The sequence below is a fragment of the Candoia aspera genome, chromosome 1, assembly GCF_035149785.1.
Source record: "Candoia aspera isolate rCanAsp1 chromosome 1, rCanAsp1.hap2, whole genome shotgun sequence".
Taxonomy (NCBI): Eukaryota; Metazoa; Chordata; class Lepidosauria; order Squamata; family Boidae; genus Candoia; species Candoia aspera.
The window spans coordinates 230,130,131-230,153,576 of NC_086153.1; the positions used below are offsets into that span (position 1 = coordinate 230,130,131).

The 23,446-nt window shown below is 43.2% G+C and overlaps 2 protein-coding genes across 2 annotated transcripts; both read right to left on the reverse strand.

The window, feature by feature from the left end:
- Positions 1-5,759: 5,759 nt before the first annotated feature.
- Positions 5,760-12,321, reverse strand: LOC134488598 (olfactory receptor 5AR1-like). Its single transcript, XM_063291062.1, has 3 exons — positions 11,421-12,321; positions 11,179-11,208; positions 5,760-5,917 (listed from the first exon to the last, which is right to left on the reverse strand). The coding sequence occupies exons 1-3, from the start codon at positions 12,319-12,321 to the stop codon at positions 5,760-5,762; spliced, it is 1,089 nt and encodes a 362-aa protein (XP_063147132.1).
- A 10,032-nt stretch (positions 12,322-22,353) lies between these two features.
- LOC134487317 (olfactory receptor 5AR1-like) lies at positions 22,354-23,310 on the reverse strand. The gene has a single exon (XM_063289051.1). The coding sequence runs from the start codon at positions 23,308-23,310 to the stop codon at positions 22,354-22,356; it is 957 nt and encodes a 318-aa protein (XP_063145121.1).
- Between the last annotated feature and the right edge of the window lie 136 nt (positions 23,311-23,446).

Here is a 23,446-nt window from a genome sequence, read left to right on the forward strand (position 1 = left end):
CTATTACTTTGTCAGCTTTTAAAATCATTATTATACAATCCTTATATATGATAGGGGCAATTTATCTAATTTAAAGGATTCATTGTAGACCTCAAACAATATAGGAGCCAGTATATCTATACAGGATTTATACCATTCAACCGGGGAGCCATAAGGATCAGGGGCGTTCCCATTTTTCATGAATTGAATAATCACCACTATCTTTTGGAGTGACAAAAGGACAAAGGGGTTCTCAAGATAACAATTTTATCTTGTGATAATGGTTGAATATTAATTTGACTTAAAATTGATTAATATTTTGTTGATGAAACTTATCTTCCAATTTATAAAATTACTTATAAGATTGAAGAAACCCCCCCCATCACGGTTTGTTATCAGATTCCAAGTCCAGAATTCTCTGGCCATCTTCTTTTACTATTCTTTTGTGATCTGCCAGCAATTTACCCATGTTTTTGCATGACTCTGAGTACTTTGACTTCCATCTTGTCTTGAAGGAAGAACGAGAACCCCTGCAAAAAGGTGCATCCCATTCTCAATCCCCTGAGCCAGTTCAGAAGGATACCATGACTGATGAGTTCCCATGAGACCCAGGAGGGCCAGGATGGACACTTTGCCCCTATCCTGAGCATGTCAAAGGTCATCCACAAGCATCACAAATGCAATCTCACTGGTTTAACCTGGCCTGTAACTGACTGAAGAGGCTTTCGATAATCTGCTTCGTCCAAAGATCTTTGAAGTGTTCAGCCTCCCTCCCTCTCCACAACCTTTTCCCCCAAAGGCAAGGTTAGAAACTGAATAAAAAATTTCCAAGTCTGTTGGATCTAGCAATAGTCTCTTAAGTAAAGGGCAGACCATTGTTTCTTTCAAAGCAAGTAGAACCCTCCCCTATGCCACAGAAGCATTCTTTACTGTGTGGATTCAGCCACATGTCACCTTCTGGGATGCTTTGACAGCTGGGTGGGGTGGGGGGACACACATCTATAACACGTGGCTATAACACAGGAGGCAGAACACCCTGTCCGAAGGACCCTGTCTATTTCCTTGGGGCTAATGGGCAAATTCTTCTCAGATAACTGAAACGTTGCCTCCAGAGGACCAGCAAAGCCCGAGTACGGTTACATGCATATCTGGCCAATGATCCCTCCATGCCCAGCCCAGGTTTTGTAAGTGCATGTTAGGTTGGCCCATGTAAATTATGGATATGGCAGACTTGATTACAAGTCCAGTTGACTCCTGCCATGCTGCCCCATACCCATCATCATCCTGATAGTATAGCCTGCCCTATCCCCCACCAGATCCTCCTGATCTGACCCTCTCTCCCCCTGATTAAATGTCCCCATTTAAACAAACCAACAACACTCTCCTCCAAGTGGCCAGAAGAGCTGAAGCTTTGGATGCTTCAGATAGCACGTAGCACTTACCTGCTCCCAGACTATCCACCAACCCCACTCCACTCTCCTAGCCTCCCCACTTTCACCTGGGTGGCCAGGAGGGGGAAAAAACACTACAGGTAGTCCCCAACTTACAACCATTTATTTATTCAAAGTTACGATGGTACTGAAAAACGTGATTTACAAAGCGTCTTTGCACTTATGCCCATCACAGCATCTCTGTGGTCACCTGACCAAAATTCAGGTGCTTGACAACTGGCATGTATTTATGAATGCTGCAGCATCCCAGGGTCATCGTGATTGCCATTTGCTACCTTCCCAGCCAGCTTCTGACAAACAAAGTCAATGGGGGAAGCTGGATTTGCTTAATAGCTATACGATTGTAACGGTTCCCTTATTCTACAAAACACAGACTCACCAGCCAAGGCTAAAGAATATCTGGTTTATTGAGAATAGAGTGCAGACACAAGAAAGACGAGAATGAGCGCAGGGCGTGCGAAGTACAAGGTAAATACCCGCGGCGCAGACCTGACCCCTCCCCACCCCCCATTGTCCCAAAGTCCCAATCGATTCCGATTCTGGAGACTAGATGGGCGATCAGGGGTTTAGCGCCGATTACCTCTGCCCTCTTCCCGTGTCCGGAGCAGGTGTGTCCCCGTGGTAATGCAGGGATGTCAGGGAGATAGGGCGATTACTTCCCTCCACTTTCTGTGTCGGGACAAAGGTATGATCCCCTTTGTTATTTAGGTGCTTTGTTATTTAGGTGCTTATGGGATTAGTGCTGATTCCTTCCTCCCCACTCGCGTTCTCCAGAAAGGCATGTTCCCCCTTGTGATGTATGTATACATCGCAACGGGGGACATGACATACCGCCTCCCCCAGAAAACTTCAAGGGGCCGGTTTAGAAGGATACGCTGAATGGAAGTGTGTGACTAGACGTGGCGCTGAGACATCCCAGGCATGCAGCCACTCAGGGTGGGGGAAGTGTCTCCAGCGGACCAGGTACTGAAGGGTGCCCCGTAGCCGTCTGGAATCTAGGACCTCCTTTATTTCAAAATGCTGCTTCCCATCGATCATGATGGGAGGAGGTGGGGGGGGGGGGTTGGTCATGCCACCTTGACGAGGAGGTGGCCGGTTTCAGTAGGGCACAATGGAAAACCGGGTGTAAGCGTTTTAGGTTGTGTGGCAAATCTAACTTAAAAGTGACTGGATTGATTATTTCCACGATTGGAAAAGGGCCAATAAACATAGGGGCCAACTTTTTTGATGGCTGTGGGGACGTAATGAACTTAGTGGAGAGGTAGACCTTATCTCCCACTTTGAAGTCCGGCTGCGCAGCCCTGTGATTGTCCGCATAATGCTGGTAGATTGCTTGGGCTTTGGAGAGAGCCAGCTGAATGATTGGCCAAACTTTAGCTAGCTGAGCAGCCCAGTCACCTGGGGAACAAGGCAGGGCAGCGGGCTGTGGCAACTCCGGGATCGGGAAGAAGTCCCGTCCAAAAACCACCCGGAAGGGGGTGTGGCCCATGCTCTGGTGCACTGCATTGTTGTATGCCACCTCAGCAAAGGGGATTAAGTCCACCCAATCGTCTTGCTGGTAGCTTATAAAGGAGCGCAAAAATTGCTCCAGGGTGGAGTTCAGGATCTCTGTAGAGCCGTCCGTGTGGGGATGACAAGCAGTGGACAATGCCTGCTTGGTGCCAATCATCTTTAAAAATGTTTTCCAGAACTGGGACGTAAATTGTGTTCCCCTATCGGTGACCAAGCGGGAGGGGGTACTGTGTAATTTGTAAATGTGATTTAAAAAGAGGCGTGCCAGCTGTTGAGCGGAGGGAATGGAGGCACATGGGATAAAATGGGCTTGCTTCGAAAAGTAGTCCTTAGCCACCCAAATGACCGTCTTCCGCTGACTGGGTGGCAAGTCCACGATGAAATCCATTGAGATTTCCTCCCAGGGGCGGGAGGGACTTGCCACCGGCTGCAAAAGCCCCTGGGGCTTATCCCCTTTCCTCTTAGCCATAGCGCATGTAGGGCAAGAAGCGACATAATCTTTTACATCCCTCCTAAGTGTAGGCCACCAGAATTGTCACCTTACCAGGTGCAACGTTTTGACAAAGCCAAAGTGACCTGCTGTTTTGTCATCGTGAGAGCGTCTCAGCACCTCTCCTCGCAATTGCTCCGGCATGTACAGTCTATTTTGTTTCCAGGCCAAATTGTTTTCAAAAGAAACATTGCCTTTATTAGGTTGCAACCAAGTGTCAGTTTCTAAGGCTTGTACGAACTGCTGTTGCCATTGTGAGGAAACTGACATGCGTCTCCCCCCCCCTTGCGGGCAGTTGTGCTGGTGTATGCTGCGTTCCAGTTTGGCTGCGTGTGACAGCTTGACAACCCAGCTGTGTGTTGGTCCACACAGTGCCTATAATGTCTGATGCCTGACTGGCATCCTGGGGCCGCCTAGAGAGAGCGTCAGCTAGGAAGTTCTTTTTCCTGGGAATGAACTTCAGCTGAAAGTTAAAGCAGCTGAAAAATTGAGCCCAGCGAACCTGCTTGGGGCTGAGGCGCTTCGGGGTACTGAGCGCTTCCAAGTTTTTGTGCAGACCTCAAAGGGACATGTGGCTCCTTCCAGGAGGTGCCGCCATGCCTCTAAGGCAGCTTTGACGGCAAAAGCCTCTTTCTCCCACACGTGCCATCTCCTTTCTGTTTTGGAGAACTTGCGGGATAGGTAAGCGCAAGGCTTCAGCTGATCATTTGGATCCCGCTGAAGCAAGAGCGCCCCAATTGAGAAATCGGAGGCATCCACTTGAACCACAAAGGGTTTGGTGGGGTTGGGGTGCTGCAAAATTGGTTTGGCTGTGAACAGGCTCTTGAGATGTTGAAAAGCCATTTGGCATTCAGGTGTCCAATTAAGCAGTGCCCCCAGGTTTCGCGCCTTGCGCGTGTCGCCCAAGCCCTTGGTGTGGAGCAAATCAGTTAGGGGCAAAACAATTTCCGCTAGCCCCTTGATGAACCCTCTGTAGAAATTGGAGAATCCCAGAAAACCTTGTAGTTGTCTCCTAGTGCGCGGGTGCTCCCATGCCAGAATGGCCTGGACTTTCCCAGGGTCCATCTCAATGCCCCTCTCAGAGATTCTGTACCCCAAATAATCAAGCTGAGATTTATGAAACTCACACTTGGAAAGCTTGGAAAATATCTCGGCTTTGCGGAGTTTTCTGAGCATCTGTTTAACTAGGCGTTCGTGCTCTTCTTCAGTTTCAGAGTAGATTAACACATCATCTAAATAGACCAGAATCCCCTTGAACAAGTGTTCATGTAAAACCTCATTGATCAGTTGCATAAATACCCCTGGTGCCCCTGCCAAACCAAACGGTAACACTTTGTATTGGAAAGATCCCAGTGGGCAATTAAAAGCCATTTTCCATTCATCCCCCTCCCGTATGTGTATGCGGAAATAGGCTTCCCGCAAATCCAGTTTAGAGAATATTTTCCCCTTTGCCAGATGTGCCAGCATGTCCTTGATTAGGGGTAGGGGATATTTGTTTGATATGGAGACCGAATTTAATCCGCGGTAGTCCGTACAAAGTCTCAATGTCCCATCCTTTTTTTCTTGGAACAGCACGGGGGCTCCAACCGGCGAGTTTGCGGACTCGATAAAGCCTCTTGCTAAGTTTTTGTCCACAAACTCCCGCAGTGCTGCCAGTTCTTTCTGGGTCGTTGTGTAAATTTTTGGCTTTGGCAAGGGGGCGTTGAGGACCAGCTCTATCGCACAGTCGGTCTTTCTATGGGGTGGGAGTTGGTCCGCTTCTTTCTCCCCAAACACATCTGCAAACTCCTGGTATTTGTCCGGCAAGCCTTCCAGGGTTGTTGTAGCAAAATGTGGGGTTGTAGTCGCTGCCCTCCCCACCGCAGCACGGGGGACTCGGTCCCCTGTGGGGGCTTGGTAGAAGCCGTCTGCAAAAGTTAGAGTCCTGTTTTCCCAATTTATGTAGGGATTTCTTTTCACCAGCCATGGAATTCCTAAGATGACTGAAGGGTGGCCCACAGGTGCCACTACAAATTTTAGTCTTTCCCGGTGGCTGCCTAACTGCAGCACCACTGCTCCGGTGAATTGGGTTACCGGGCCCCCTCCCGCTTCTGAACCGTCCAATTGAATGAAAACCATGTGGTGCTGAAGTGGAAAGCAGGGTAGATTTAAATCTGCAACCACATCCGGGTGCATAAAGCACCTTGAACACCCCGAGTCTATTAGTGCCCAGACTTCAACAGACTTTGTGCTGGAGCCTAACTTTACTTTTACATACAGGGTGGGACAGTTGGCACTCACCCACATGTCTTCATGCCCATCTTCCTCCACCTGCTCCCTGGTGCTTTTTAGGGCAGGTGGCTGGCGTTTCCCACCAGTTCTTCTGGGTCGTTCTCCTCCTCTCCGCTGGAGTAAGGTATCTCCTTTACTCCGATCTCTCCCCTGGCCGCTGTCATCTTTTTGGTCCGCACGGGTGATTTGCCCGCCGCTTTCCCCAGCTGGTCGACTACTTTGGGTTTCGGGCAAGCAGCCGCTTTGTGGCCCTCCTTCCCGTACCGAAGGCACTGCCCCTTGGCAAACTGTCACTCCCTCTCCTCTCTCCAGGGTTGGTATACCGGCCTCACCGGTCCTGCAGTGGTTTGGGGTCCCTTTACGGTCACCGCTTGTTGCGCCATCCTCTTAGCTTGCAGGAAGGTTTCCTGGGCATGTTCTGCCTTACCGGCCAGCAGTATCCACTTGTGTAGAGTGTTTGGGTCGTCTCTGCATAATGCCCACCTCAGAACGTCCAAGTTCAGGCCCTCTTTGAAACGTTCAATTAGGGTAGACTGCAACCAGTCCTCCACCTTCCCAGCCAATGCCTTGAATTCCAGGGCATAGTCCACTACTAATCGTTGCCCTTGGCTGATTCCCCTTAAGGATGTTTTTGCTCTCTCCTTAGTTAAGGGGTCTCTGAAGTGCAGCTCTAATGCCTATAGGAATTCGTTGAATTCATCGAGCTCTGGGGCTTCTGCCTGGCATAGCTGCACATACCAGTCAGCCGCCCTCCCTTTCAGTTTGTTAGCAATGGCATTGATTTTGCCTTTTTCCAAACGGAAATATGGGCCGAACTCCTCCATATAGTTCCTTGCATTGGTCAGGAAGAAGGATAATGTCCCTGGGTCCCCGTCGAATTTGACCCCGAAGTCTTTCAGCCCCGCTCCTGGCGGGCTCCAAACCACATCTGGTCGGCTGAACGTACCTCAGGCTACTGGGGGTCTCTGATCTCGGTGTGGGGATTCCCTCAGGCGGACTCTGTATGGCGTTGCCTCGGTCCCGTGCCGTCTCCAGCCACTCTCCAGCGGTCGCGTTTCCAGGGTGGGGGGGGGGGGGTGATGATCTCCTGGTGGATTCCTTGAGGCAAACCCTGCCCGGTGCTGCCTCAGCCTCTTGCCATCTCCTTCCTCTCTCTGGCTGTCACATCTCAAGGGTGGGAGGGGGGGAGATGAACTCCTGGTACCTGGTTCCACCTCACCCCTTCCTCGGGACTCCCACGCCACTGACCATCTCTGGAACAGGTGTTCGATCGATTCCAACCTCGCCTCCATTATCCTCAGCCTCTCAGTAGTCTGGGAGCTTTCTTCGGTCTGTCCGATCTGGTGCCTCCCCTCGGGTCCTATGATCATTGAGGACAGTGGGTCTCGCAGCTTCCCGGACGCCCCGAGCGTCCCTGGCAGGGATCCCGGCGTCTCGTCCCAGGTGACCCACTCACCCTGCGACTCTCTGGTGGCTTCAGGTGTCCTGCCTCTCCCAGCCTCCTCTTCCTCCAAGCTCGATCTCGAACCCTCCTGGACTTCGTGCCGCTTGGGAATAGGGTTATTCCCGATCATTCTTGCCGTGGAGTCGGATACCCCATCGCCGGTCCTCTGGCAGCCACCTCTTCATGGGTTGAGGTTTTCCATTGCCAGCTCTACTCCCTCACAGACGAAATCTGGAATGGGGCTAGCGGTAAAGTTTTTCGATTCTCGTCTTTATGTAACGGTTGCCTTATTCTACAAAACACAGACTCACCAGCCAAGGCTAAAGGATATCTGGTTTATTGAGAATAGAGTGCAGACACAAGAAAGACGAGAATGAGCGCAGGGCGTGCAAAGTACAGGGTAAATACCCGTGACGCGGACCTGACCCATCCCCGCCCCCCATTGTCCCAAAGTCCCAATTGATTCCGATTCTGGAGACTAGATGGGAGATCAGGGGGATTAGCACCGATTACCTCCGTCCTCTTCCCGTGCCTGGAGCAGGTGTGTCCCCCGTGGTAATGCAGGGATGTCAGGGAGATAGGGCGATTACTTCCCTCCGCTTCCTGTGTCAGGACAAAGGTATGATCCCCTTTGTTATGTAGGTGCTTTGTTATTTAGGTGCTTATGGGATTAGTGCTGATTCTTCCTCTCCACTCCCCTTCTCAGGAAAGGCATGCTCGCCGTTGCGATGTATGTATGTATGTATACATCGCGACGGGGGACATGACAACGATTCACTAAATCGTTTTTAAATCGCCCTAAGCTTTTTGATGAACAAAGAAAAAGCTCAGAATCACCCCATCTACTCTGCTGAACACTATTGCAACTAGAGAATCGCAGTGTTCGTGATAACAGGAGACAGGGAAGCCATCACTTCCAAGCCGCATTTGTAGGCTTAAAGGGACAGTAGGTCAAGCCACATGATTTCTAAACCACCCAATTTATCTATATTTTTAAGCTGAAGTACCCCAAGAGAGGCTTTCTACAGCAAGAAGAAGCAAAATCTCTTGGTGCTTATTGTTATTTCTGGATTAATTTTTTTTTTAAAAAAAAACTTTATCTTCTTTCCCATTTAAATATAAGGAGGACTGAAATAAATAATCATCTCCCCGCTGTTATTTTTGTATCTAATCTGAAGGATTTAACATTTCCTGCACGTTGAAGCTCCCATTTTGAGTCTTCAGTTTCTGTTCAATTTCCTTGGGAGCCATAGTTGCTGGTTAGCATACTTTCCCTTTTGTCAATTACTCTCTGAAGCCTTTCATTAACCCATTGGCTCCTATCTGTGTTAGCCAAGTATCCAGGGGGCACCATAATCTCCTGCCCGAAATGGCAGAGTTCAAGGAGATTTTCTCAGAGCTTCTATCTGAGCTTCGTTGTGATTTCAAACAGATTTTCCATGACACCCTTCAAGTTATTCTGCAAGTTATTGGGGATATTGCACAAAATATCAGTTTTTAAATATGTCAATAGGCTGAGGATGTTCTGGAAGAAGAGAAAGAGTTTATTACCAACAGCAGGATTGGACTCTGAAGAAATGACAGGTGAACACACTTTGGTGATGAAGGGGTTAAGACAGTTCAACTGGCAAGATACTGACTGGCTTGTTTTTCTGGGAGAGTGTTTTGGGAGCAAAATGGCTCTGTTCTGTGGGAGGCTTTCTGCTGAGAAGTCTGACTTTTTAAGGGGGGCAGTTGGCCTGTTTGATTTTGTTATGAAAAATGCCTTATGTGTAATATGGAGACAAGGAAATTTCCAGTGTGGGTTAAAAAATTAAGAATATGTACAGTATTTGGTTTGATATTAAGGCTGGTGTGGTTCCATTTTTCTTTAATGATTTGACTGGATTTATTTTCAGGCTTCTTTGATCTATAAGGTTTATAAGGTATCTACAAGGTATAATAATAATTACTTGGTTTTTAGGTTTAATAGGGTTATGTTTGTTGTAGTATTGTTAATTATAAAAGTAGACAATTTATGTTTTTATAATTTGATTTTTGTGATAGTAGACAGAAATATATAGAATAGCGGTAGGAAGGAAATAATTAAATTAATGTTTTTTTGGGGGGGAGGGAAATTGATTTAGAGATATATATGTTTCTTCTTCTTTTTCTATAAGGGGAAGGAGCAATTGCATTAGTGATTTGTATATGTATTAATGGAAGGATTTATACAAATAATGTGATTTTGGTTTGATATAGAGTAAGGGATCGAATATGGAAATTGCTGTATATTCTTGTTGTTGAAAGTCGGAAGTCACTTTATGGAATCTCCACAAATTTTTTCTTCCATTTTGGACTTTTTTAGTTTTTCTTTTTTTCTTTTTGTAGTTTTTTTGTTTTTTTTGTAATTTTTACCTTTCTTTAAACTTAATAAAATTCTGATATATATAAAAAAGGAAGGATACCAAAACCAGTGCCCACTGAGAGGAGCAGGTGGCCCAGGTCTGCCAGCCCCAGCACTCTCTACATGTACCCCTCTCATCTTCAGAGTACTGAAATAAAGTCCATGGAGCTGCTAAACAGCATGTCCCAGGCAGGTCTCAGGCCTCAGCCTCTCCGAGCCTGCTGAGGCAAATGAAGACCATGGTGAAAAGGACTGCTGTACAGTGTGGTGGGCTTCTTTTTTTCCCCATAGGAAGAAACATCAATAGGTTTGTAAAAATGCAAGGCATCAATTCAGGGACTCTATCCCTTGATTCTTAATCCAGAGCTGATCAAGGTTTCCCCCATCCAGAGAAACGATGAACACACGTAAACTTCCAATCTGAAGGTAGAGGAGATTCTTTGTATCTCCAGGTAAGGCGGGGAAAGTCTCCTGTGAAATCCTGGAAAAATACCGCTGGCCAAATTAGACTGCACAGAACTCGACGAATCAGTCACGTCACTTGGCAAAATCCCAGCGGAACTGGCAGATTGCAGCCCTATCTTTTAAATGAAGAGGCCAGGCACAATATATGAACATATTTTTATCAGTTTTGTTGATCACGTTGCATCAGATTAAGCCACAGAAATATAATGGTGACGATGATGATAATTTCTATGACAAGGTACTCAACACAATTTTATGATGCTGCCCCCATAACCCCCCCCCATTTCGTTTTTCTAACGTAAAAGCCCTTTCTTGTCCCCTTGGATATTTTATTTGCCTCTTTTCCTATCTCTTTTTCAGTGTTCAATGCATTTTTGAGATGCAATGGCGAAATTATAAGAACCAGCCCTATTGGTTTATGTAAGTTGCAGGATTCTACAGCAAGTTCATCAAAATATGTTCATTATCCCAGGCCAGGACTGACTTCAGCTTTGTGAGAAATCGTATATAGTCAATTGCCAAAAAACACAAATATGTAAGTAAATAAAATCCTAGTAAGAAAAAGGAATAAGATCAATCTTTATACAAAGATATTTTTATTTAATGTTTGATTTAATTTATTTCAGTGATGTGCAGTTTAATACAACTTCCTTCAAATTGGTATCCCTCCATATGTGCTGGACTATGGACCCAAAAATCCTGACCAACCCTAGACTGAAGAAGGCTAATTGAACAGGGAGTCTCCTTTGCCACAGAAAGAACTTGGGGTCAGATATTTTTAAGCTTGTAAAGATTATAGTCATGGCTAATATATACACTCGCAGCCTTGTCATTTCTACAGTCAATAGTTATAAAGCTTTTTGATCCTTTGATTTGTACGATCAATCATTTTGATTTTGGACTACTAGGAGCCCTCCTTGGATGGACTGCTGACAAACTACCATTGTTTGTGGCTAAAGATCCCGGGAAGTGGCTAAGGGGTGAACCAGCTGGAAGTGCAAAGCTTCTTTGATTAAACTGAAAGAATGGCCTTAGGCAGAGGTTGGGACTTGTATTGGGAACTATATTATATTTAAATAAAATGTGCTTTTTACTGAGATAATACTCAGAAGAATAAGCATTCTCACTACACACAGTTTGAAAAACAAGAGTATGCAATGTACAGTATTCTTTTTTCTACTGAAGTTCTTCTTCTTCAGAAGTGGTAGAGGTTATTATTAAGTTGTCTATTTAATTTGTTTAGTTTTGCTTCGTTTAATAATCCATGTGTCACCCACTGATTTTACCATACCATCTAGATAAATCTTCTGCATGTTTCCCCCCCCAAATGGCCACATATTATAAAACATATTATATAAGCCAGTGACTATAAAACAAGGTTTCTCCCTTTCCAAATCCATATATTGCCAAGTGCTTTTGACCCAGCATCTTTCACCTCCTTATTCCTCAGGCTGTAGATGAGAGGGTTGAGCATGGGGATCACAACCGTGTAGAACATAGAAGCCCATTTGTCTTGGTCCATTGAGTAGCTGGAACTCGGCCGGAAGTACATATAGAGTATTGTCCCATGGAACATCCCAACAGCTGTCAGGTGAGAGGCGCAGGTGGAAAATGCCCTGTGCCTGCCCTCAGTGGAGCGCATCCTCAGGATTGTCCCCAAAATATAAAGATAGGATACAAGAATCATGCCAATGCTGCTTGCCTCAAGGCAGCCATAAATGGTAAATATCACAATCTCATTAACATATGTCTCAGTACAGGAGAGAATTAGAAGTGGAGGCTCATCACAGAAGAAGTGATTGATAATATTCGAGCTGCAGAATGATAGTCGGAATGTACAGAAAGTATGAATTGTTGAATCCAGCAGGCCTGTGAAGTACGCAATAGTGATCAATTGCTGGCAGGTCTTTTTGGACATTACAGTTGGATAGAGAAGTGGATTGCAGATGGCCACATATCTGTCATAGGCCATCACAGCTAACAAAACGCACTCTGTATCTCCAAACAAACTGAATAGAAAGAGCTGTGTAGCACAGGCATTGTAAGAAATCCTTTTAGTTTCACTTAGTAAGTCAGTCAACATTTTAGGAGCAATGTTTGAGGAACAGCAGAGATCAGCAAAGGAGAGGCTGCCCAGGAAGTAATACATGGGTTTGTGAAGTTGGGGTTGAGTGCAAATCAAGAGAATCATGCCAAGATTCCCTAACAAGGTGATGGCATAAACCAAGAGGAAGACCATAAAAAGAACAAGCTGCATTTTGGGATTGTCTGTGAATCCCTGAAGAATGAACTCAGTAATGACAGAATCATTTCCTTTATCCATGATTTCCTCAGTGGACGGTTGGTTTAGGTTATGAGCTGATCCTGAAATGTCTTTCTGATCCCTTGTTAAGGAAAGGAAAATTATATTACCTAGAGCTTCATCCGTGTTCCTATCTTCATGCAACAAGAATCTGGATTTTTTCAAGAGGATTAGGAGCACATTACTAATTTATCTCAGCACACAGTGTATTTGCTAGTGGAATCCATTTATTATGGAAAAAGTTAGGCTGTGAAAATATATGTAATTCTAATAAACTTGCTTCATTTGCTGTTTCAGTGTAAGGACACAGATTAATATATTGCTACATCTTTGCTGCAAAAGTAAGTGTTGGACTTCAGTGTATTTATGGCTGCTAGCATTTGTAATCCCCCCTCCTCCACTGTTTCTAAAACGTTAAATAAGTCCTAGCAAGGGGGATTTGAAAGCTCCAGATCTCCTGGTTCAGGTCCCATTCATCCCAAGTCTCCCATCAGCAGATGCTAAGTTAGCAAGTGGTAGAATACATGAAATTCCCACCCCATTCATTTTCCAGTTTTGTTTCTTTGGGTTCTAAATTTTAGGTTCAACCAGCCCTTAAAGAGTTTTTGTTTCAGCTGATTTCAACATTCCTCCATCCTGGAATTTCATATCCTTTTATGGTCCTTTTTTGCCTGTGTTTGCTTTTACATATTTTCCCCTCCACATTTCCCAAGTGGCAAACCTCTGTGTACCTAGAGTGTCCCTTGCCTGAACTTATTTTTATGTTGAGCCAAGTGATTGTGGTGGCATGAGGGAATGACCTTGGGAGATAAGGTGAAGAAATGCTGCCTAGGGAATGGTCAGGTAAGAGAAAATATAGCCTGCAGCTGCATAGTGGGCAGAGCAAGAGGCCCAAAAGGGACTCTTTCTATGTTCTTGGTCTGTAAAGGTGATGGCAGGAGAATTGTTCTTTCTGATTTTCAAGATTCTGTTAATGTAGCTTTACAATAAAGTAGAATTAGCCTATTTGGTTGTTGTGTTTCCTATCTGGTCTACCTAGTAGGCTAACAGTAATATAGGAAGTACAGGGATTCAATTAACCTATTTATTAAACCATTTTAGACCACTATTACAATGATAAGGTTAAGAAGTCCTGCAGTATCATTTCTCAAGGCATCTTTATTGATAGGAGTGGAACTGTTGCAAAGTGATGCCTCCAAATTCTTACCGCCATTGCTCCATGATCAATGACGTAAAAAGCCACTGAAAGATGTAGGTACCTCAAGAGGGTTGCACTCTCCCGATGTCTCTGCTAGTATGAATCATCCACTAAGGTTTAGGTTATGAGCTGATCCTGAAATGTCTTTCTGATCCCTTGTTAAGGAAAGGAAAATTATATTACCTAGAGCTTCATCCGTGTTCCTATCTTCATGCAACAAGAATCTGGATTTTTTCAAGAGGATTAGGACCACATTACTAATTTAACTCAGCACACAGTGTATTTGCTAGTGGAATCCATTTATTATGGAAAAAGTTAGGCTGTGAAAATATATATAATTCTAATAAAGTTTCTTCATTTGCTGTTCAATGTAAGTAAAGGACACAGATTAATATATTGCTACATCTTTGCTGCAAAAGTGTTGGACTTTAATGTATTTATGGCTGCTAGCATTTGTAATCTCCCCTCCTCCACCGATTCTAAAACCTTGCAACATGTCCTAGCAAGGGGGATTTGAAAGCTCCAGATCTCCTGGTTCAGGTCCCCTTTATCCCAATTCCCCCTTAGTAGATGGTAAGTTAACATGTGGTACATTACATTGAATTCCCACCCCTTCATTTTCCAATTTTGTTTTTTGGGGTTTAAATTTTAGATTCAAACAGATAGTAAAATGGATACCCTAGATAGAATGTTCCCCGAAGAGACATCAACTCTGTCATAAATATGAATTTTTCTGTCCAGAAAGAATCCCCCAAACTACTCATGATGGAGGTTAGATGTGGTCTCGATGGAGTTAAGCCCTGGAGGCTGGTTTAAACCAGGAGTCCTGAAGAGCTCCCTTGGATCACTCACCCTATAGACAACAAGGCAGGAAGCACATCTCTTCCCTGTTTGATGACAATGGTCCAAAGCACTTTCCTGCCATTATTCCGTGTAAGATTGTTCTCATTCCTTCTAAAGACAAGAAATCCACTTAGCAATGTGTACTGGTGCCTTAAACATTCTTTCATCTGGGGGGAGTACTCTCAAATGATCCCTGTTTTATTATTGGGCAGGCCACACTTCCAGTAACCGATGGATGGATGGATGGATGGATTTATTTATTGCTATTTTTTTTACTGCAAAATTGTGGTGAGTACTTACTTGCCAACTATCTCCAAGACTTCAGTGTAACAAAGAAGCTGAAAAGTAGAGTGAATAACGAATTTGCATTCTTAGGGCAGAGCCATGAAGCGTGTGCTGAAATCCATACAGAGAGGACAATAACTAACCTTGCAGTTGGGAGCCCAGACCATTACAATGGCAGAAAGAATTGGAGTGGAAATTGGGTCAAGGAGAATTGAAGAGGGGTGTTGAAAAGTTCACAATGGTGGGGAAGGGGATATGCAGAAATTAACAACTGAAAGAAAAGCAGCAGCTTTCTCTGAGGCATTAGAAATTAGATTTAGAGCTTAAAGCTGAATAACTCTTAGTTGGACTCTGAATGGGCCAACTGAGATGCTAAACTATCTTCCCAAATTGAACTGTTGCCCTAGGTCGCACTTCTTTCCCCCTGTCTAAAAACTGGCCATCCATACAAATACCTGGTCAAAAGCAGTCAATTAATGCACTTGTGCTTTGTCGGTGAGAAAGGTGGCTGGTGAAGAATAAATGAGGCACACAAGACCACTGCAACTTTACTTAAAATTTTATGGACTGTGAAACACAACCTGACTTGTTGTTCAACAGTTGGGAGTAAAATGTCCTTCCTCTTCAAATCTTACAGAGCTCTGCCAGTATCTTGAGCTTACTCTCTATTGATGTCCAGATTAAAGTCAATTTACTGTATTCTGCTACGCATAAAATTATGTCCTGTTCTTATAGAGTCATAAAGATATGGAAAGCTGAGATCAGACATTAAAAAAGAGGATTCCCTAAGATGTAGATTAGTTTGGATTTTGAAGCTGCCTATATTATCGAACTCTGTTGAAGGGATCCTTACAGTGGATGCATTTCTTTCTCTTCTTACAGCAGAATGATCCATATGGAATTAAGCCTTAAGAAGGATTTAATAGCTTGAAACTGTGAACTATTATCAATCTATTGAAACTCAAAAAGTAAGCTTGTCTCTGACTTTAATACGGTTTAGAAACTTCTCAGTAGAAATTTCTCAGTCCCCATAAGGGTTGTTATTGTTAATAAAAAATGCAGCACATAATGGCAAAAAGTCTAACCTTAACTTTAGTATAAGTCTTTTTCTGAAATAGCAAACATACCTGGAGTTGAGTCAGTCTTTGCTCTTACAAAACCCGTAAGTAGGGGCAGAGATCTTAAATGGCATTCCATCCCCCCTGGGACACCATCCCTCATGTACTTGAATACTCCAGATCCTGGAGATAAGTGGTTGCGTTTTCATGCTTTGTTGTGCTACTTTTAATTGGAGACTCTTGGCAAGTAATTAACACCTTGAGTCCCAATCTACAATTCACCAATCTACAACTCAAAGATGTGTGGCTGCTCACAAACTCAGGAACAAAATACCCTGTCTACTATGTGTTGAGCCTAGCAGTTGCCAGGACTTTAATGGGAATACATAAAAAACTTTCCAACAGAGCCCACGAAGACTGATGTTCTACTAGATGCACGTTCCACATCGATGTCATTGAGAAAATATAAGCTGAATGACACTGGGAAACCTCTTAATACATAGGTTAATCTTGGTACAATATTCATTTCATAACAATTTTGCCCCACCACCTTAATGGGATTTTGATCCATCTAGGCAAGAGATCAACCTTTAGCATATTTAATTTCCTATGTTTCGCAATATTTTTAAAACCGTTAAACCATTTAGCATAATTAATTTCCTATGTTTAGCTATAGTTTTAGGAATATAAAGTCCTAGATCCTTAACATACTCTGTGGCAATATATGTCAATACATGTAATATAATAAACATAGATTATCCAATCCGTGTCTGTTTTTTGTTTGTTTTTTGATTTGTATAGCCTCCCATCTCACACTGATGACTGACTTCATAAATCCAGACTGAGAGGGATGAATGGTGCCTGATGGAAACTCCTACAATCGCTTAGCCAATACAACAGTTAATATCTTGTCTCTGATATTGGTCTATTATCTTAACTGGTTTTAAAATCACTGTTATATATAATGATATGGGGAATTTACCTGATTTAAAGGATTCATTACATACCTTTAACAATGTAGGAACCAGTATATCTATCCATACAGGATCTCTACCATTTAATTGGGGAGCCATAAGGATCAGGGGCGTTCCCATTTTCATGAACTGAGTAATCTCCACTAACTTTTGGAGTAACAAAGGGGTTCTGCAAATGACGATTTTGTCTTGTGATAGTGGTGGAACATTAATTTGACTTAAAATTGATTAGTATTTGTTGATGAAACTTATCTTCCAATTTTATAATGACTTATATAAATTATAAATGATTTATAAAATTGGAACCCCCCCCCCCTCACACACAGTTTGTTAACAGATTCAGACCAGAACTTTCTGGCCACCTTCTGTTACTATTCTTTTGTGATCTGCCAGCAATTTACCAATGTCTGTGCCTGATTCCCAGTACTTTAACCATAATATCCATCTGCTGACAAGGATTTCTAAGTTTCCTTCACCTAGCTGCATAAGAAATGATCCAGCGCCTATATTGGCCTTTTAAGCACCTCAAACTATGTGAAGACTGGCTGAATTATAAGTGATTTAAAAACTTGTAAAATTTGTTTTGTAATATAAGTAAGAACATTATTATCATGAAATAAAGAATTATTAGAGTACCATCTACCATTAAGTAACTTAATATTTTTAAATTCAATAGTGAATGGAATCTAAGCATGATCTGATTTAACTGTAGAGTTAATCTTGGAATCTAAAACCTGATCAAGTAGGGAAAAAGAAATAAAAAACCATTCTAATCTAGAACAAGTTTTATGGACATGGGAAATAAACAGATAATCCCTGGTGATGGGATGAGGTTTATGCCAAATATCTACCAAATTAAATTTCTGCAAAGAAGCATAGAGTACTTTCCAACTCTCAGTATTAATACAGTTTGGGTGGGATATTGCAATCCATATAAAAATAAAAAACAAGATTAAGATCACCATCAAATATTATGAAATCATACTGAATTCTGCAAATGAAAGTGAAACATCTCTGATACATATCAAGATTATTCTTTACAGGGCCATAAACATTTCCATTACCACATAAGAATCGAATATCTTTAATCCAAGAATAATAAAATGCCCTTCAGTACCCAAATATTCTCGAACCACTTCAGTTTTAACAACCTTATTAATGAGAATCCTAACCCTACTGCTTTAGTATTATTACCAGTAATATACTAAGATGAACCCATCCAACCCATTTCAAACAAAAAAGGTTTTTCACGTAAAATATCAGTTCCTTGAAAAAATATAACATTCTCATTATATCTACATATCATTCTGAATAACTTTCCAAGCTTAGCAATATTCTACATATCTTTACCATTCCAGCTCAGTATCCTAAATTCTGCCATCTGGCAAAACTAGGTTTAAAATAAATGTACATTTATACCATTCTAGACATTTATAAGGCTGTAGATATGTATATACACACACACACACGCACAGACACAAACATACACAAAGACACACAAAGTGGATATATTTAGATCTAATATACATAAATGAATAACTGAAGAAATGTTTACGAACATTATCCCCCAAATTAAAAAAAAATAAAAGCACAGTGAATAAATAAAAGACCAAATAAAAAAATAAAAATTGTTAGTTTCAAGGAGAACAAATTTGCTAGCGCCTCCACAACCCCAAACTGGAGAGAAAAAAAGTAGAATTGGAACAAGTTAATACAATATATAGGAAAAAGAAAACAAAAGAAAAGAAACAAACAAAAACAGCAGAGAGCAATATGGCCAAACAACAAGACGTAGGAATGACCCCCCCCCCAAAAAAAGCTGTTTTGTCTTGCTAGTTCTGTTTATGTCTCTCATAGACATGAATAAAACAACGCTGAAAAAATATCCAGAATTTTTATTGTGCAGAAAGAAACTCCTGACCTCAGAAATTAACAGGCCAAAAAATTGCTAGGAACAGGACGAAACATGTATTTATTTATTTAAAAGACTAATATAGCCCCCCATAGTGTAACAACCCTGAGTGGTGCACAAAACAGTAGAAACAATAGAAAGCCCCAAACCCTGAAATAAAAATCTATAAAACTCTCCAAAAGCTCAGGGTACCCAGGGCAGCCCTTCTCCCATACAGCTACACATCGTCTTGCGGGCCTTCAACCTCATCCTATGCCAACACTTGAGGGAAGAACCAGGACTTCAGGGCCTTGTGGAAGACAAGGAAGGTGAAGGCCTGCCAGTTCTCTGGGGAAACAGTGTCCTTCAGGGCAAGGACAGCTACCTCCAGGTCCCCCTAGATGACACCATTTACGGGAAGGGGCCTGGAATGTGCCCACCCATCTGACCTGGTGGGACAGGCAGATACCTTCAGGGAAAGGCAGTCCCAAAAGTAGCCTAGTGTCAGCCCTTCTAGGCTGATCAGACTAGGAAACCAATGCCAGGTAGATCAGTACTACCTTTATTGTAATGCTATAGTAACAGAATCTTGCAAGTCTGAAAGCCCTCCCTCCCTCCCTCCCTCCCTCTATCTTCATGTGAACCAGGGAGGATCTTGTCTGAGATGTTTACTCACTTGACATTCTTGCCCTGAACTCAGGCTCCTTTTATTGGACCATTGCCTTGGTAGCAGTGCTTCCTCCTGTCCCTCAAGGCCATTCCATCTTCTTTCTACATCTGGCTTTAAAGGTGATAACCAGCACCTTGAATTGCACCCGGAAAGAAATAGAAGCCAGTGCAGCTCATGCAGCACTGGTGTATTATGGCAAAACATGGACTGCCCAGAAAGGGCGGGAGTGACTGTGAGCAAGGTCTCCCGGTCTGGGAATGGCTGCAACTGGCACATGAGATGGATCTGTGCAAAGGCCCCCTGAGCCACAGCTGCCACTTGTTCATCGAACAGGAGCCACAAGCCAGGAGAACTCCCAAATTGCACAACAGCTTTTTATGGGGGAGTGTTACCCCAGCAAGATTCAAAGATGACGTATCACTGGACCCAGGAGGCCTAAAAACCTAGGGCCGTTCCATCTGGCTAGGGTTGAATCGGAACCGGTTCTTTCCCATCCACACCCTTACAGCCTCCAGGCACTGGGCCAGCACCAGGATAGCATGGTTTGGATAGCCAGGGATGGAGTTGTATAATTGGGTATCATCAGCATATTGATGATACCCAACCTCATGCCTCCAGATGGCCTCTCTCAGCAGTTCCTTATAGGTGTTAAAAAGCAAGGACAAGAGACTTGAGTCCTGAGGCAGCCACACTGCAGGGGTGTTAGGGCTTGATCTCAATTGCTATTTTTCTGCTCCTCAAATGGCTTGACTGGTGTCCTAAACTCTGTCTGCATCATTTGTTCTGACACACAGGATATAATGGGGTAGTGGGTTCACATGGCAAAATTCCGTTGTTGAATAATTCCTGCTGCTATTCTTGCAAAGGGAGTTGTATGTTTGCTTATTAAGCTTGCAAATAAGTGTTCCCTTCGTCTCAACACAAATGCCAACTCATTCAGCATCCTGTTGGTGCTGTTAATTCTTTCCTTGAATTTACAAATTGTCACGAAACACATTTTTCCCCTCTGGGACAAAAGCTCTCAAGGATATGGTGTTGTCTCAGGAGCATTGTCTGCATGGCAATTAAACCGGAAACAGTTTTGTACAGTTTTTGTTATTTTAACGGTATTGCAGATTATGCTGTTCCTATGAATCGTGATAAGAAATTGCTTTTAGAAGCTTGAATGATTAGAGCTAAAATGTTGTAATTATTATGGCAATTTCTTCCTTTCTTTCTTTAATTTATATAGTCACCCCTCTCAGTCCTGTGACTCTGGGCAGCTCGCAGGGCAAAACAGAAAACAAGAAATAATAGAACAGCATCACAGAAAAGCTACGGCCCTTGAAAAGTATAGTCCAATTGAACCCTATATGTTGGGCTCTGCTCATAACCTGGGTCCAGGCCTGAGGAAAAGCTAGGTGTTCAGGGCTTCCAGAAGTCTAGCAGGGTCAGGGTGATCTGGATGTTGGAGAGGTGCTGTTCCATCGGGCAGGTGCTGCAACAAAGAGGGTGTGCTTTCTGGGACCCAGTAGATGGCACTGGTTCGGAGAAGGGACCTGGAGCATCCCATCCTGTGGGATCTGATGGGCTGGGCAGCAACTCTCAGTCTCTCTGCCCTGTGCAGGAGTCTGTGAGTTCCAGTCCCGCCTTAGGCATGAAAGCTGGCTGGGTGACGTCGGGCCAGTCACTTTCTCTCAGCCCAACTCACCTCACAGGGTGGTTGTTGTGGGGAAAAGGGGAGGAAGAAGGAGTATTAGGTAAGTTCCCTGTCTTGAGTTATTTATAAAAATAATAAAGGAGGGATGAAAAAAATCTGGAAAAAAATAAAACTTAAATTGCACTTGGAAGACTATTGGGAGTCACTGCAGCCAATGAAGCTGTGGTGCTACACGGGCGTACTGGGGTGTACCCAAAACTGCCCATGCCGCCGTATTCTGGACCAACTGCAGCTTCTGGATGCTCTTCAAGGGCAGCCCCATGTAGTGTGCGTTATACTAGCTCCCCCGGAAGCAAGTAAGCTGCGCGTGACTGAGAGCAACGTGTGCTGTTCCGACAGGGGCCTAACGGATGCATCGGATGAAGTTGTGAGAAGGCCTACTGGTCAAGGGTGCTGCCTGCTCATTAAGCAGGAGCCATAAAGACCCACAACGCTCTCTCTGGGCAATTGTTATCTCATCAAGAATCAGAGGGTAATGCGCAGAAGGAATAACTTTGAGGAACAGCAGGAACAGCCAATATCCGGACAATGATCAGATAAAAGAAATCTGAGTGCAGGTCAGAACTGTAACATGAGAAAACATGATGATGATGATGATGATGATGATGATGATGCTGGCAATTTCTATGCCAAGATTCTCTACCCAACTTTATGACGCTGCCCCCATACTCCCCCATTTCATTTTTCCAATGTGAAAGATCTTTCTTGTCCCCGTGGTTAATTTATCTGCCTTTTTTCTGATCTCTTTTTCACTTTTTAATGCATTTCTGAAATGAAGTGACTACATTATAAGAACCAGCCATATCAGTTTCTGTTAGTTGCAGTTCTACAGCAAGGTCATCAAAAATATGTTCATTATTCCACAGCAGGACTTCCTTTAGCTTTGTGAATGATAGTATCTAGCCAATTGCCTAAATAAATAAATAAATAAATTCCTAGTAGCTAAAGGAAAAAAAAATCAGTGAAAGATGTTTTTATTCAGTGCTTGATTTTATTTATTTCAGTGATGTGCAGTTTAAAACAACTTCCTTCAAACTGGTATCCCTCCATGGGTAAATCCTAACCAACACTGTGCTAGATTGGAGAAGGCTAATTGAACAGGTAGCTACTTTGATTAAACTGAAAGAGTGGCCTTTGGCAGAGTTTGGGACTTGTATTGGTGAACTGTATTATATTTAAATAAAATGTGCTCTTTATTCAGATAATATTCAGAAGAATAAGCTATTACACACAGTTTGCAAAACAAGAGTACATAATGTATTCTTTTTTCCACTGAAGTTCTTCTTCTTCAGAACTGGCAGAGGTTATTATTACATTGTCTGTTTAATTTGTCTAGTTCTACTTCCTTTAAAAATCCATGTGTCACCCACTTTACCATACCATCTAGATACGCCTTCTGCATGTTCTTCCCCCAAATGGCCACATTTGCAAGTTGCTATAAAACAAGGTTTCTCCCTTTCCAAGTCCATATATTGCCAAGTGCTTTTGACCCAGCATCTTTCACCTCCTTATTCCTCAGGCTGTAGATGAGAGGGTTGAGCATGGGGATCACAACCGTGTAGAACACAGAAGCCCATTTGTCTTGGTCCATTGAGTAGCTGGAACTCGGCCGGAAGTACATATAGAGTATTGTCCCATGGAATATCCCAACAGCTGTCAGGTGAGAGGCACAGGTGGAAAATGCCCTGTGCCTGCCCTCAGCGGAGCGCATTCTCAGGATTGTCCCCAAAATATAAAGATAGGATACAAGAATCATACCAATGCTGCTTGCTACAACACAACCAACAAAGGTAAATAGCACAATCTCACTAATATATGTCTCAGAACAGGAGAGTTCTAGGAGTGGAGGCTCATCACAGAAGAAATGATTCATAATATTAGAGCTGCAGAAAGACAGTCGGAATGTACAGGAAGTTTGTATCATTGAATCCAGCAGGCCTGTGAAGTACACAATAGTGATCAGTTGTTGGCAGGCCTTTTTGGACATTACAGCTGGATAGAGAAGTGGATTGCAGATGGCCACATATCGGTCATAGGCCATCACAGCCAACAAAAGGCACTCTGCATCTGCAAGTATATCAAATAGAAAGAGCTGTGTAGCACAGGCACTGTAAGAAATCTTTTTAGTTTCACTTAATAGGTCAGTCAGCATTTTAGGAGCAATGGTTGAGGCACAGCAGAGATCAACAAAGGAGAGGTTGCCCAGGAAATAATACATGGGTTTGTGGAGTTGGGGTTGAGTGCAAATCAAGAGAATCATGCCAAGATTCCCTAACACAGTGATGGCATAAACCAAGAGGAAGACCATAAAAAGAACAAGCTGCATTTTGGGATTGTCTGTGAATCCCTGAAGAATGAACTCAGTAATGACAGAATCATTTCCTTCATCCATGATTTCCTCAGTGGATGGTTGGTTTAGGTTATGAGCTGATCCTGAAATGTCTTTGTGATCGCTTGTTAAGGAAAGGAAAATTATATTACTTAGAGCTTCATCCGTGTTCCTATCTTCATGCAACAAGAATCTGGAT